We start from the raw sequence: 16,794 nt of genomic DNA, 5'->3' as shown, positions 1-16,794 counted from the left end.
GATGGTTGTGAGCCACCATGTGGTTGCTGGGATTTGAACTCTGGACCTTCGGAAGAGCAGTCGGGTGCTCTTACCCACTGAGCCATCTCACCAGCCCAGCCCAATCTTAATAGAGGCATTTTCTCAGTTGAGGGTCTCTCTCAGTTTCCAGTGACTCTAGCTTATGTCAAGTTGACTTAAGACTAGCTAGCACACCAGATAATGAGGCAGGAACTCTCTGCTAAACTCACGTTTAAACTCCATGCTGTAGTTAAGTTCCTGCCTCTCATCCCCTATGTGGCAGGGCTGTGAGTGCTGCTCCAGTGCTCAGCTGAGAGCTGGAGACTCGGCAATTCTCATCAGACTGCTGGATGCCAGGTTACTTACAAGCAGCCATGCTCCAATGCCACACCATAGTCACACTGTAATTATTTAGGTGCTTTATAAAGGAAGCCCTGGAACAATGAGGGTCTACAATAAGCTCAACAATTCAGCTGCTGAGACTCAAAATTACTATAAAACAACCAATCTTACACATTTTATTAATTAAATATATTAATTTAAATCACTGCTGGCCTCTGACTTCTCAGCAGCACTGGGAAATTTGAGAAGGCAGACCTGGATGAGAGGTCTGATGACCTGTCACTCATTGCTCTGAGAGGCCAACAGGGTACCATGCATGAGTGTCTTTCACCCTTCCTCTGCACACGGCTGTTCAAAACTAACCTTGTCTCAAAAAAGGAAGGCACCCTCAGTTTCTCTTAACTGGAAGAAGCATGTAGGCACTGCCACAGCTACCCCAGGGACCATTACTTAGCAAAGACCCAGCTTAGGTTCTTTCATAGCTGACTAGTTCACATATCACTTGCAAACACTGCCAGGTCAGACGCACAGACACAGACACACACAGACATACACAGACACACACACACACACACACACCTCAGGATGCTCCACCACCACATCTGGCAATTAATTTTCACATAAGTAGAAAATTAACTTCTCAGCCTCGACAGTACATATATATTTGTCCCAAGAGCTTGATGACAGCACCCTATGGGCTGCTTGGAGCAAGTGTTAGTTAATCCAAATGAGGACACCTGGCAGAGCAGTTTGGTAAATCACACAAGTCACTCATGGATGGAGGCTTCCTGGGACCTCCTAATGAGAACAGTCTCATTAGGAGCCCAATTGCCCATGAAAAGAAAGAAAAATGAGCCATGAGGAAGCCCTCCTCCTTAGTTGGTCTATGTAGTTCTCTGGTGGGGCACAGCTGCCTAGAGAGAATGTGCAGAGACACAGTGCCAGCAAGAGGGACAGCTTTCTAGGTGGACACTATTTGGTCAAGCTACTCCTACTAAAAACCCAAGCCCCACAAGGTAAGAACTCTGAGAAAAAACTGTTACTTCATGCATATGAATAACTACAAACAACAGTTGAATGGCCATAGTAATAAAAACCTACAAAGTCCTTCAAGAACCACTGTTTAGTGCTTATAGATAAACCAGACAGCAACAGGTCTCTAGGATTCCACATCTCACTGACTGGTGACCACTGTCTAGAAGCCCAAAAATCTTGGGCCAATTCAACCCTACTCCCACCCCCAAAGCCCTGTTCAAGCACCAGTTCTACCTACCTCTGCCTGGCTTCTATTTTACCGTCTAAGCACCTAGGAACTCTGTCCCACTACCCCATCACAAACTGTTTGCAACAGAACTCAACCTGTGAGTTTTTGAGTCTCTCTAGTGCTGTCTCCTATGCCAGAGTCCTCTGTCAAATCACCAATCTGATCTCTCAGTAAGTCTCTTGGGCACACATGCCACTTCAAACACTTCAAGACTACTCAGCCTGATACTGCCCTTAAGCTCAAGGCCAACAGGATGACAAGCCACCACTTAGCCACCGCACCTCTACCTCATGGGGCCTATGCCATGGTTTCCTTCCTCCCCAGAGGCTTCCTGACCATCACCTAGTTAACCCTGACTTAGCCCTCTGAGCTCAGCTCTGAGCTTTCATGGTGTTGTCTGGTCTGTAATTATGTCTCTACCCAACTATTTTCACTTCTCAACCTGGGCTCCCTCAGACCCTAGAGCACCGGTTCTCAACCTTCTAATGCTGTGACCCTTTAATACAGTTCACCATGTTATGGGGACCCCAAACCATAAAATGATTTTTATTGCTACTTCACAGCTGCAATTTTACTACCATTACGAATTGTAATGTAAATATCTGTGCTTTCCAATGGTCTTAGGCAGCTCCTGTGAAAGGGTATTTGATCCTCAAAGGGGTCAGGACCCACAGGCTGAGACCTGCTGCCCTACAGCATCCACTGAAATTGTGAATCATAGCGATTTTTCTATGCGTCAGGACACCAGTCATGTGCCATGCCCAGAAGATCTGATGAAATAGGAACACAGTTGATTCTGTGTCCTGTGGTTCAGGCATAGAGCTCTGATTTCTACCAAATAGTACGACTACCCCTTAGTAGGTGCTAAAATATTTGTTGAGTGAAAATGAAACAAGGAATTAAATTAACTAATGAACTACCCAGTCAGTGTCTTGCTTCCTGTCACTGCGTGTACCTCATTATGAAGCCTTCTCCAATTTGCCCATGTTTGGGACCATCTAAAACACACAGGCCACTACATAGGTCAATGGCTAGCAGCTTAGGGATGACCAGCAATGGAGGAGGGTACTGTGGGCAAAACTAGAGAAAGCTGGAGCTGGTCAGCACTCGGTCTGGTAGAGTCTCCGTGACTCACAGAGGATACTACCATTCCTTCTGTATCACAGCTGAGAAAGGGTAGGGAGCAAGTTCCACCAAACTAGGCCTTGGACCCCAGATCTGACCTTGATGGCATCTACTGAGGAGATGAAGTACAGGGATGCCCACCCTCCCCATGACACCCATTCTGACAGACTTGAACAGACATCTCACACTAAAACAATATGGCAAAATTTCTTTCTGCTTCCAGACAGCCACCTCTGTCTAGAACTCCCTGCTCCCACCACTGGATGTTATGACTGACTTTCTGAAGGCTTTCAGGAGATAAGGATGCTCTATAACTGACTGGACGGAGGCTTTCAGGAGGCTGTGGGGAGGACCAGGAGCAGCTCAGCTCACTTTTATGTGTTGGACGGGAAGCCTCAGATGCCTGCAGCATGGTGAATCTCTCCCCAGAACACAGTAGTGAGAAGGGAAGGAAGACAGAGGTCAGACACACTGTCAAGATGCCTGCAGCATGGTGAATCTCTCCCCAGAACACAGTAGTGAGAAGGGAAGGAAGACAGGTCAGACACACTGTCAAGGTTCTACTGGTTATAGGGACCAAGCCTCATCTTGAGGGAAGGACAAGCAGGACATGAGGACCTGGGACAGGGGACAGGGCCAGCATGATGCCAGTCAGCTCGTGAACACCAATGCTCACTCTTTCTTTTCTTTTCTTTTCTTTTCCTTTCCTTTCCTGTATTCCTGTCTTTCTGTCTTTCTGTCTTTCTTTAAGAATTCAGGTCTAATAAAAAGGTTTTTACATAGTTAGACCAGCTTCCAACTCACACCCCTACTGCCTCTGCTGCCAGGTACATCAGCACAGCTACTTAAGTATTTACATTTCAAGGGATAGAAGAAAAAGAATAAAAAAGTATTTGACAGAGACCCCATGGCTCATGGTTCTGATGTGAACTCTATGTTAAGGTGGCTCCAGACACTTTCCAAGGGGACTGTGACTCCATGATGCTCCCCCATGTTCCAACAGGGAACTGGGTCCTAAGCAAGCAACTCAGCAAAATACAAATTGTAGCTTGGAAACTGTAAGACCTGAAACTGGTTCCTGAGAACCAGACAATGTACGAGAACAGACTGGTGACCTGGCCTCTGACCTTCATGTCCACATGTGCTGGGAAAAGACATCTCCAGCCCCAAAATAAAAAAATGAAGTGTATATAATAAAAATGTTTAAAATATGAAACCTAGGCTGGAGAGATGGCTCAGCGGTTAAGAGCACTCACTGCTCTTCCAGAGGTCCTGAGCTCAAATCCCTGCAACCACATGGTGGCTCACAACCATCTGTAATGGGATTGGATGCCCTCTTCTGGTGTGTCTGAAGACAGCTGCAGAGTACTCACATACATGAAATAAATAAATCTTAAAAAAAAAAAAGAATGTATGCTTCTGCTTTAGAAAAAAGAAAGAAAGAAACAGAAAGAAAGAAACTATACATAACTGGGAGCAGAAACAGAAAGAAAGAAACTATACATAACTGGGAGCACAGCTGTCCCGGGGTAAGCACTGAAGCAGTGGTTCATAGGCTCCGCCTCACACTCCTCAGCTGACACATGCACAAAGTGGGCTGACCTAGTGAGTGGGCTCCCCAAGGTTCATGACATTAGTAAGTAGCAGGAGACTACCTACTGTGACTGAAGGTGACATAAGGAAGAAAGATCATCTCTCAGTTCAGCATCGGCTGGCTCAGAGCAGGGCAGGTCAAAGTCCCGGACTCTCCTCCAGGGAAGGCTCAACCTATCTCCAAGGAGGGCAAAGCTTTTAGCTCCCATCCAGGCTAGAGTAAAGGGTCCTGCATCCTGACCAAACTTACTGATTATCTCTCCCTCTGCCCAAAGAGCATTCAACATGTTTGCACCAAGATTTCTACTATCCAATCAAATGTCATCTCTTCAGAGCTATGGAGCCATCTCCCCAGCTGCTTTCCAAATGGGATGAGTTGCTGCTCTAAATGACAGGGCACCCAGCTGGGCACAGAGGACCGAAGGGATGAGACGAAGAGGTCCGGATGCAGGTATAGCGTAGTAGCCACTGCAAGAGAACAGCCCTAGGCTGAGGTGTGCACAACTGTAGTCCTCACACTCTGAGTCAGTGGCCTATGACCCAACTCCATCAGCACATTCTTCTTGCATTCAGGAAGCAGAGAGGAAAGGACTTGCCCAAGGATATACTTGTAGGGATGGAGCCAAAGTTCCTACGCCCCACTGCACACATCCCCACCTTTTGGATTCGGCCCTGGGGAAGCCTGAAGTGCAGTGTGCTGAGCAGAGGGGCGTCAAACAAGCTTTAGAATGAGGAAGGCCTGAGTGGAGAAGGTTAATCCCAGACTACACACAAGGCGGCCCAGTGCCAGAAGTAGAGAGAAAGGATGCAAGGATAAGGCAGGATAGGGGAAGTCAGGAGGCCTGTAGGCAATGAAGCTGGAGGAGGCCTGTGTGGCTACCTAGGAGAGTCAGCTGACAGGAAAAGTGAAGGGATAGCCGAGAGTGGAAATGGGAATAAAAGCCCTAGATAATAAAAGCCACACAGTACCATGATGGGATTCCAACAAGTGCAGCTGCCCAATCAGATGCAGTCTAACAGGCAGGCCAAAGCAAGCTAATCCCTGCTCCAGATCAATGCCTGTGATGAGACAATTACCAAACATTCATGTGCTCAGAAAGGGAAAGACAGGCACCAGGGAAAGCAAGAGAGAGGAGAAAAAAGAACCCATTAATTATTTATTAATAAATAATTAGTCTCAGAGTCATCATTACGGGAGCAGGGGCTGGAAGGAAAAAACTTTTAAAAAAACAATCGTCTTCCTCCTATATAAAACTAGGAATCCCTAAGCACTGGCCGTCCTCTGCTCTTCACTGCCAGTATAGGACCTACCTCCCAAGAGACAACCTAGCACTAGTTTGTGTACAAACTTGTAGACTCCAGGGGGCAGCAGTGATTTGTGTTTTCACAATTCATACCCTGAGCCTAGAACAGTGCCTGTGTCACAGCTAAACATCAGTTTGTAACAGGAATGATGAAACAGACTTTTTCTCCCACTGAAAACACTTTACTTTGGCTAGAACACTTGTAGGGAGCATGGTTCCACTAAACTTAGTGCCTCAGCCTGTTCAATGGCAAAGAAAACACCAAAGCCTGTAGTCTGGATAAGGTTCCAGAGCCTTCCCTCCTCTATCTCCCCTCCCTGACAATGAAAGCTTGGCACGTGGGCTCAGGTGGCCCCGTTCTAATCACAGTGGTAGGCACTGTAGGTGGACCCTGCATGGGTTACCCCTGCAGCCTAGAAATGACAAGATTCTTCTGTCTCCTGTGTGAGTGAGGGTGGAGCATGTTGCTGACTCCCAGAGGAGCAATGACCACAGAAAACATCCAACCCCAGAGACTCTGGAGGTTAGGGTTAGTAAACGGTCTGTCATCCAGAATTCCAACAGCAGCCTGCAAACAGGGAAGGGTTTTCATATTTTTAAATGTTTATGTAAACACCTATATAATGGTCTGAATTTTGTTTCTTATTCTAAAATCCCACCTACCTGGTCCTTTATGTTTTCAGATCCCTAACACAGATGAACTATAGGACAAACCTCTCAGCTTTTGTCTATGGTCTTCAGGGTTCTTAAAAGTCTTACAAGCAATCCCTGGAAAGTAACTGTCGATCTTGGGTGGCTGACGGCCACTGTAATCACAGCAGATTAGGGCAACAGCCTCTACACAGCTGGAAAAGGAATCTTGAAACCCGGAAATGTATTTTACGCACGTTCCCAGGGTGAAACACACTCAACAGCCAGTGGCTCAGGACAGACATTGTTCTAAATTTGGAGCTATCTGATGACAGAGCCAAGTTTCCTTCCCTTTTCTTACCCACACCCAAAGCAACACCCACACTTCTCATGAGAAAAACCCCTTCACACTTACAGTTTCCATCCCCTATAACTGATCCCTGCTGAATAAAAGATCCAACTTATAGAAGGTTGGAGTTACACGCCAACTGTGTACAAACAGAACCCATCTCGAATGTCAGTCCTTTGGTACCACACCTGGCACACAGGAGGCCACCAGCATTGCCTAGTACCACATCCCAGCTGTTACTGGTCACTGCTACACATGCTACAGTGCTGTGCTACATACGGTACATGTGACATATGCTATACATTGTATTTTACAGACATTCACACTCTCCATGTAAACTGTTTTATATATGTTATAGAACATTTACACATATATCATGTTAAATATGAAGCATATGATATACAATGTGCTGTTTCCTATTAGTACTGCATACATTGTCCCAACCCTGTTATAACATTAGTAACAAAAGATACAAGCTATGACTTCACATCCCACCTGGTTCTCCCACTGTTAAAATTAGATAATTATTTTAGATTATTTTACCCTCCTAGTCTAAGGCATGTGATTTCAAAAGTATCCTATGTAATCGTCTGTTTTAAAAGGTTTCCTCCTCTCATCCGGAACCTTCTTGTTATATTTCCACACATGGCTTTCACCCTCGCTCTGACCCTTCCTCATCCATCACATTTAGTCACATTCTGAGGTACTACATGAGTTGGCTAATTAAGAGCACCTTGACCATTTATTATGATGCATTTATTTATAGGCCAGGTCTCATTATGTTGCCCAGGTTGGCTTTCTCAAGACCTTCCTGCCTCAGTATTCTGTATGGATTACTGTATGGTTATTATACATATAACCACACCTTGCTCTGTTTATCTGCGGTGCAGAGCTGGTGTCTCATCACTTAGAAGCAGTTAGGAAAAGGACCAGTTGGGTTGTTTGCCCCTCCACACCTCCAGACCCAGCAGTTGGCCCAACATTAACAATGTAGGGACTCCTTGGCTCATTCTACATCTTCAACAGGAGAAAAAATTTTAATCATCAATACTCTTCGGAAGATAGAAGACAAAAGGTAATGGCAATAAATGTGCATCCTTAAACAAACCAAAGCAACCAAGAAAAGTCCAAAGCAAAGCAGAGCACTGTAAGCCGCAGCTTCATCACACTGCTGCTGCCAGCCCTGGATGGTCTCTCCTCAGATGACCCGTCACTGTGGCACTACAAGTACAGCTGACATTTTCTAGAAATCTCTAAACAGATGGGACATGGGTGCTGATGAGCTGCTGACCAACTGGGGAATTTATGTCTCACGTGGGAGAATACTAACAGATGCCTCTCCTTTGAGAAAACAGCACAGCGAGATCCTCAAAGCTATTCCTATGTTCCCGGCTCGGGAACTTATCCTAAGGAAACCATCCGGCAGCATCACCCAGCTCTGGCCCTGGAGCTCCTCAATGCTGCCCCACCTGCAGCTGCCAAAAAACGGCAGCTTCTGTGCTCACCAGCAGATGGCTAATTTAAAACAGCGCGCAACATTAGCATGATAGCAGCTATGGGGTTACACAGGAGCCTGACAGCTGAGGGGGAAATTACACACACATGCTTGTGCCTATGGAAAGCCGTGGGTGTGTGCATGTGCAAGGCTCTGGAAAACAACAGCAGCAACTAAGGCTTCTGTCCTCTTGTAAGGTTTTAGGTCCTGTAGGAACTCAGTAGTGTTTCTTCTGTATTTTCCCATGGTTCCCACCAGCACCAGGAGATGTGCAGGATAACAAATAACGTAAGGATATTTCATCTAAAGTAAAGGCACACTCTCTGTATCTGACCCACAATGAGAATTCAACCCTGGCATTCTAGTTCAAAGTTATGCTCTTAACCACTGTGTAACTGGAAAAACAAACACGAAAACAGTAGCCACTAAGGGAAAATTGAGTCTCCTGGGTAGTATGACAGCATACTGTGAGTCTGCACCATAAACAATGATGAGAAGGGCACATGGACAATAGGATTAACCCAAAGGGTCCTTTAAGAATGTCATCATATCTTCCCTTTGAGAGGACACTGGTAGAGAATTATTCAAATTCACATAGCTCTGTGAGACGATGGCTCTGCAAGAGTCAACCTAAGGTCTATGCCCATGGACCCAGTAAACGCAGGGCTCTTTCCAGTGAGCAATAATTACAAGCATTTCTGACAAGCAGTATGCATTTATTAAAGCTACTGCACACTAAGGGCCTCCCTCATTGCTCATTTCCCTTAGACCAGGAAGCAGGCCTGCGAACGTGAAGCTCGGTCAGTGGTCAGAGTAAGGCTCTGAGCCTTGCTATGTTCTGGATGGACATTTATGACTTGGGGCATGGATATGCAGCTTCACCAGCTGCCTCTGCACTGTGTGTGCAGGTCTAACACCTCTGCTGGCTGCAATCCAAACCCCTCAGTCCACCCCTGCTGTGCTGACAGAGAGCAGCCTCCTCACTAGCCAGTCACCAGAGTCTACCTTCTGGCTGCCCAGTTCTTTCCCAGCACAGCAGCCCCAGTAACTAGGCTATGAGCTGAAGCTTTTCACAGCCAGTCCTTCCTCAGAGGCTGCCACCCACACTGTGTGCAAACATGTACATCACTAGCATTTCCATTCATCAGGCTGGTGGCACTGGCTGCTGGGACTTTAGGAAGAAGGTGGGCTGGAGAGATCATTCAGTAATTAGGAGCACTGGCTGTTTTTCCAGAGGACCTGGTTTAATTCCCAGCACCCACATGGTGACTTGCAGTAACAACTCAATTTGCAATTGCTGCTGTATCTGTCCACATGACAATTCCCAGAGCCAATATGAGACAGGAAGAGTCTGAAGGGCAGCAGAGAGTCAGGGCACTCAAATACCATTACACCACTTCAGTTTTCCAACTTCCCAGCCCACAAACTGATCAGAAGGGCAGATAGGATTTCTTTTCAGATAAACTTCAGAATGCAGCAAGGCTTGACCCTCAGACATCATCTTTGGCTCTAGGCAAACGGTCTGCTCAGAGTATCAGCCATCACAGGATACTAAAGTGTCGGAAACTCCTTGGGCTATCCCAACTGCAGCCAATGTGGACACTGGATTTCCATCCATTCACCCATTCCCTAGTGTGTCAGAGAGACCCCAATCGTGTGGCTTGCCTGAAGCCACCATGCATTCACCAGGAAGGACCTCATCACCTCATTGAAAGGGGACTGGAAATGGCCCTAAGGTCAGGTCCAGAAAGGCTTTAGACTGAGAGGACAAACTTGGTTCCAGGGTGTACCCTGATAAACCAACCCAGTCTCTGGGGAAAGAAGAGTTGGAAAGCACAGGTCACAGTGGCTCTGCTTATATCCCCGTCCACTTGCACATTCTATCAGCTATAGCCCTACAGCTGCTTCCATTTCAGTGAATAACCACAACCAACTCTCAAAACTTTCTGTAGTTATTTCCAACGAAAACTTAACTAGTTATGCGAGCCTAGCTGTTACTTGCTTTTATTTTAAACATGCAAAAACACACTGAGGAGGGCTGAGGTGTAGCTCAGTGGTAAAGTGCTTGCCTAGTATGGGCCATGTGTTGTCAGCACTGTTAAGCATAACAAGTGTACCTCAGATCCAACACCTGACCCTGCTGTGTTGAGATTTCCCCTATTTTTCTTTTTTAAGACTTATTTACTTTATGCATGTGAGTACACTGTCTTCATACCAGAAGAGGGCATTGGATTTCATTAAGATGGTTGTGAGGCACCATGTGGTTGCTAGGATTTGAACTCAGGACCTCTGGAAGAACAGTCACTGCTCTTAACCACTGAGCCATCCCTCCCCTATTTTTTTTTTCTCATCTGGAAGCCCTCACTTTCAAATGCATCATTCTGCTGAAACGTGTCAGGGTAATTATAGTCAGCACAGCTCTTCAAACACTCCAGTTTGACTATGCATAACCAAGACTGTTTCTCCCACATTGCCCAGTGCCAAGAGAAGTAGGGACAAGGACCGAGGGTGTAGCTCAGAAGCAGGGAGTTGATTAGCTTGACCCAAGCGCTGGATTCAATACCCAGCACCAAAGAAAGACAAGTTCCAGAACAAGCCCCTCCCCATTTCCTATTCCATTTTGTTAAGCTGGAGTCCACTGGAGCAGCACTCAGGAGCAGTTCTTCACAGAAGCAGCAGATGCTAGACAGATAAGGGAGGTTCCGAAAGGCTGAACTAACACACTAACATCCTACCTGGTTTCCCTTTTAAGCTGAAAAACTTTCTATGCTCTAGCTTCCAACAGTTGCTGTTAAGATCCCAGCCATTTCTTTCCCGTTGCTTCTCCATTCACAAACACACACTTAGACATACAGTACAGTGGATTGCCAACCACACATCAAGTCCGACTGCAGGGTTAGACAAGACCTGGACAGATGGTTGGATGTGATGCACATCTGCAATCCCAGCACTGGGGAGGCTGAAAACCTGATGAGACAGAAAACTCAGGACCAATACAGACAGGCTGAACAGTGAGAGATCCTGTCCCCAAGTCCTGCAGGTGCCACGTCTGGCATACCTGCCAGCTTTCGGGCTAATGGGTCAGCAATACTAACACAGGTGTCTGAGACAGAGCTGTCCTGTGTCACTGAGGCAGGGTAAGGGACCCCAGACTCCTCTCCTCTGAGCTGAGAGTTAGGGTAGGTGTTGAGAGAGGTTTCTGCCCCCATCATGGTATTGAAAGTAGGTAATCAGCCGGGCGTGGTGGCACACGCCTTTAATCCCAGCACTCGGGAGGCAGAGGCAGGAGGATTTCTGAGTTTGAGGCCAGCCTGGTCTACAAAGTGAGTTCCAGGACAGCCAGGGCTACAGAGAAACCCTGTCTCGAAAAACCGAGAAAAAAAAAAAGAAAGAAAGTAAGTAAGTAGGTAGTCAGGGATATACACACACTGCTTTGGGAGATGATACATGTTTACACCACAAATATAACAAAATACTCTAATTCCTTTATATCTAAACTCTGACTTGGATTAGGTTTTAAGAATTGAACAATGTTGCCAGGTGGCTCCTAGAAGGCAGAGGCAGGTGGATCTCCATGAATTCAAATTCCAGGACAGTCAGGGCTACACAAAGAAACCCTGTCTCAAACCCTCCCACCACAACCAAATAGAAACAAACAAACAAACAAACAAACAAACAAACAAACGAAAGAATGGTGTCAACATAGAAGCAGAAGCTCCTGAGAGCCAAACAGGTATCACAATGAGGTAATGTGTGCTTCAGTCTTTAGAAAGGCAGAGTACTGAGGTCTTATCTGGAAGGTAGCAGCTCAGCTGACTTGGCTGGGCCAGGGTCCCCCAGACAAGGCTAGCTCTAGCTGCTTATACAATGAGGGCAGAGCTTTCTTACCTTGTTTCCAGGGGCACAGATGGCTTTGTCTCAGGGGCTTCTGTTTCTCAACGGCATTGCCCATCCTAAGGCCAGCAGATCACAGCCCCTTTCCCGGCCCAGGCATCTTCACTAAATGACACTAAGAACCAAGACTCTGGCTGAAAGGGGATTCATCTCCAGGACAACCCAATGACCCAGCAGCCTTAGGCAGAGCTCCAGGAGGGCTGACACACCCTCAGGAAAGCAGGAACTCAGTCACTCTAAAACTTCTCAGCCTCCTGCCTTTCAAATTCCTTGGAGGTACTGGGAGGAAACTAGAAGAAAGGGCTGTTCCGGTCCAGCCCCACCGCCCTACCGGTGGGTTGCTGTAATCCACCCTATTAAGCAGCCCTTGGCTCAGCCTCCTCTGACATCACTATTCACTAGGTCAGCAAGGACTGGAGAATGGGCTGTGCTCCTGCCTGCTGCTTTCCCGAGGGAAGAAGCAGGCAACCTCGATCCAGGAGTTGAAAGTCAAGAGCGTGGTAATCCCAGCACTTGGGAGGCAGAGGCAAGCGGATTTCTGAGTTCAAGGTCAGCCTGGTCTACAAAGTGAGTTCCAGGACAGCCAGGGCTACACAGAGAAACCCTGTCTCAAAAAAAAAAAAAAAAAAAAGAAAGAAAGAAAGTCAAGATGGGTGCAGTGTGCAGTAAGGAAACCTGCATAGTTCCATATGTCACATCTTCTATTTAAAGTCTCATTTTCAGCCCCATAACATGGCCAGAGGAAACAGACTTAGTCTCATTAATACCGTGGCTCCAAGTGGGGAAAACCACTCAGAGGCAAGTGATTGGAGACAAAATGCCAATCGGCCTGGAAGGTTATCCACTCCGTTTGGATGGCTCCAAGTGGGGAAAACCACTCAGAGGCAAGTGATTGGAGACAAAATGCCAATCGGCCTGGAAGGGTTATCCACTCCGTTTGGATAACAATTCTGCTGGAGAAGGTGGTACCTGGTTTGCTAGAAAACAAGGGCATGAAGCCTGGGGAAAAAAAAAGAAAGGAAAAACCAAGGCGGGTATTGGGTCTAATTTATTCCAACCCCCGCAGCAGGAGTTAGAAATGCTGCTAAGAGGCACAGGGTAAGACTGCCAGACCTAGGCCCAGCCAGATCTTCAACACCAGCTCTGCCATTCAGCAGCCTTCATTTCCCTGTCTGCTAAGTGGACACACCACTACTCCACCTCCTCTGCTGTCTATCTGGACCAGACCCACTTAGGAAGAAGGCTTAGTACATGTTCTTCATGACTGTCTCCTAGCCTCAGACTCTAAAGCTATAGCAGGTCAGATGGAAAAGTCCCGGCTCCAGGTTAGCCAACGGTACATATTTTGAGAAGCTGGGTGACATAGCATGGAAGCAAACTGAAGTAGCCTTAAGACAACACTGCAAAAGCAGGCCCTTATAACCACAGAAAGGCTTAGAGTTCTTTACAACTCTGGAGCTGCTCCAGCTAGCCTGGGAGAATGGCCTGGCTAAATGAAGCAGGATGGGGAAGTGCCTCACTGAATCTCTCCGAGATCTTCGGGTGTTGGGTTTTCCTCCATCAATATAGAAAGCATTTCAGAAAAATCAGTCTGGCAAAACTAACTGTACCCAGTTCATCTTTCCCAGGTTGCTGTAGGAATGAGAAGAAACAAGAGGATCCTGTTTCCCTCACTGTACAGAGCCCCCACCTAAGTCACAGTGCACCCACACAATGGACAGGCCAAGGGTAGAAGCAAGCACACAGTGAGCAGCTCAGCAAGCTGGTGGTTGTTACCTGCTGACCCATCTGACCTTTCGATGAGCCGTCTCTTCCTCATTAAACACCTGAACACCTTTTCTCAAGGAATTTCAGCTACAAATGCACTATTGACCTCGCTTCTTCCAGGCTATGTGAAGTTTAATAATGTATGTTCAAAACTCTCCCATCTAAGAGGCTCTGGTTTAACACCTACATTTTAACATCTTTTACTTAGAGAAAGTCTTTTTTATTACCATTTGGCAAGTAGCTCATGCAGCTGCCCAGCAAGAAGGATTCTGTCAATAAAGTGGGCTTGGCAACCCTGATGCACAGATGTAGACAGATCGGTGGAGGAATGAGCCACTGAGGAGTCCTGCCTGCTCCCACATTAGAACAGTTAGCCACACAGAAGCTACCCTGAGCCCTCCTCTGTCCTGGTAGTGACACATCACTACTGCTCCTCCTGGTCCTGAAAGTCACTGATGCAGACACCTGATGTGACAGGTCCACAGGATACCTGGACCCACAGAACACGTCAGTTACAGTTCTGGGCTCAGGATCTGGTGAGGTGCTTGACACAAAGCCTGACCACCCGCGTCTGACCCCAGAAACCCATGGTGGAAGGAGAGAACTCCTCAAAGTTGCCCTCTGGTTGCCACACCTGCCCCATGGTGCTCTCTCCTGTCACAGCATACGCAGGCCCACGCTCACACACAGATACTCAATGACAACTGCAACAACAGCAAATGTATACAGAGCTGGCCTTAGGCTCTGACTTGCTGTTTCTGAGCTGTCACTTTGGTGGCAGGGTTTTCAAGAGCAAATGAACCCAAGTTCCAAATAACACACCCACTGATAGCACAGCAAACAGACTTTCTCGAGAGCATGTTATTTGAGGACTTGGTGGCTTCTTCAAGCCCTGATTTCAAGTGACTTAAGCCTGTGCTCTCCAGTGGGGCAGGGAGACAAGATGAAGAGTCTGTTTTTAAGGGTCCCTCTTGAATTGTTGAGTCTGAGCCCGGGAACATCACAAAAGGTAAGACTGGCTGCCACTTCCCATGCAGGGAGCTCACAGGAGATGCTCACAGGACAAATCAAAATCCAAATGACACCTGGACATGATGGTGCCAGCCTATGATTTCAGCACTTGACAGACTAAAGGAGGGTTATCCCATAAGTCCCAGGACAGCTATGGCTGGAACAAGAGAAACCCTGTCTCGAATACCAAAGCAAACTAAAGTCAGTGCAGCAGAGTGGAAGGCTCTATTCACAGCCAGCAAGGCTAGACTTCCTCATGCCCCACAAACACCAGAAGGCCTGGGAGTACATGCTGACCCCAACCAGACAACTTGGCCTTGGGTCACCAGTTACTTCTTGAATGATGATGGTGCTACAAACCCCAAACCACACTGAAGAGCAGAGGCCAGGCAGACTCCGATCAGCTTCTTTCACATTGCATGAAGGCAGAGCAGGGATGGCAGCTACACAGCTCCTGAGAAGGCCTTATCCATATCCTGATCAATCTTCACCTTTGCCTCGTAAAAAGGCTCATTTCCTCCTGACCACAGAGGAAGGACAGCGGCAGAAACTGGCTGTGAGGCAGCTGGCCTGGCCTAAAGGTCTGAGTGTGTTTCTGGCTAGTGAACTGTGAGAAAGGGAACCTTTCTAAACCTTATCTTCTCAAGTGCATATATAATCAAGCCAGCCAGACACCCTAGGAAAGGCTGCTGTAAAGCGCTAAGTAAGAAGTTACAAAGTGTTGGTGCACAGCAGGCCCTCAATAAAGAACAGCTACTGTTGTGGGTATCACTGGGATTATCTACAAACTACAAGCCTTGGCTACAACTGGAAGAAAATGATTTACCTTCTCAACGGCCAGCCCTTGGAGCACGGATCCACTGCTGCACTGCTAAATAAATCACTTCCATCACACAACTAAACTAATACTTCACTTGCAAATAACTGAGCATTGGAATGATGGTTTGATGGGGGAGGCAACATAAATCAGAAATATAACACTGTGGCCTACAGTTTAAAATGTTTTAGGAAGATCCCTCCCTCTGCTGCCCTCAGACACTGCTGGATGCAGAAGAAATCTAAGTCTGGGTTGCGCAGGGCACTGCTCACTGCAAGGATGCTAAGATGGAAATGGCTCAAGAAGGAAAGGTTGGTCCTGAGGAGGTACCAGTGTGGGTACCCTCAAAGGGCCAAAGAAACAACTCAGGGCTCTTGGGTGTTGCCCAGGAGCTGACACCCAGCTCTGTGCGTGTACATCTGGGGGGGAGGAAAGTCTGATGTTGGTCATTTCCCTCCTGGAGAGAGCTACAACAATACAAGGAAGCATGGAGCCTGGTGGGAATGTTCCATGGGGGTGGGGTGGGGTGGTGGGGGGAGGCTGGTCCTGCACATGCTCAAAGACATAAGACAGAGCTCATGAGCCAAAACTCTGGGTTATCTGCTGACACCCTGGCACAGCTGGAGAGCATCTCAGGGCACAAAGGCACTATAGTGGAGTGTGTCCCAGGAACACCAAGATTCTCTTCTGAGACACTGCATGTGCACTGACCACCTTCAGAATGAGGCTTAAGCACCAGATGACATGCACAGCAGTCACTCTGTTCCCATGCTGAGGCATGCTGGGGAAGCATATCAACTGATCCAACTGGAAGGAAGAAGGATGAGAACTGAAGGATGGACAGTAGGGATAATGGTGTCACTCAAAGTACAGGAGTGGGTGGTGAGCACTGGACAGCCTAGAGCACTGGATAGCCTAGAACAACGGATAGTCTAGAACAGTGGACAGGCTAAAGCACTGGACAGGCTAGAGCACTGGACAGACTAGAGCACGGGATACACTAGAGCACTGGACAGGCCAGAACACTGGATAGACTAGAGCACTGGACAGGCTAAAGCACTGGACAGGCTAGAGCACTGGATAGCCTAGAGCACTGGACAGGCTAGAGCACTGGACAGGCTAGAGCACTGGACAGGCTAGAGCACTGGACAGCCTAGAGCACTGGGCAGCCTAGAGCACTGGACAGGCTAGAGCACTGGACAG

General features: G+C 47.4%; 1 protein-coding gene across 11 annotated transcripts in view; it reads right to left on the bottom strand.

The window, feature by feature from the left end:
- Rapgef1 (Rap guanine nucleotide exchange factor 1) overlaps positions 1–16,794 on the bottom strand; it is a 118,975-nt gene that overhangs the window by 82,640 nt on the left and 19,541 nt on the right. For 4 of the 11 annotated variants that reach the window (XM_029474622.1, XM_029474623.1, XM_029474624.1 and 1 more), the window contains exon 1: positions 11,991–12,285. The exons of 5 other annotated variants lie outside the window; for them this stretch is intronic. In XM_029474622.1, coding sequence (XP_029330482.1) covers positions 11,991–12,054 — 64 coding nt within the window. In that variant the 5' untranslated portion in view covers positions 12,055–12,285. Of the gene's footprint in view, positions 1–11,990; positions 12,286–16,794 lie in introns of those variants that run through there. 2 more of the 11 variants (XM_029474626.1, XM_029474627.1) reach the window with 2 other exon arrangements.

This window comes from Mus caroli, chromosome 2, assembly GCF_900094665.2.
Source record: "Mus caroli chromosome 2, CAROLI_EIJ_v1.1, whole genome shotgun sequence".
Taxonomy (NCBI): Eukaryota; Metazoa; Chordata; class Mammalia; order Rodentia; family Muridae; genus Mus; species Mus caroli.
Note: the sequence above shows the minus strand (reverse complement) of the source record. Positions and strands in the feature narration are given on the sequence as shown.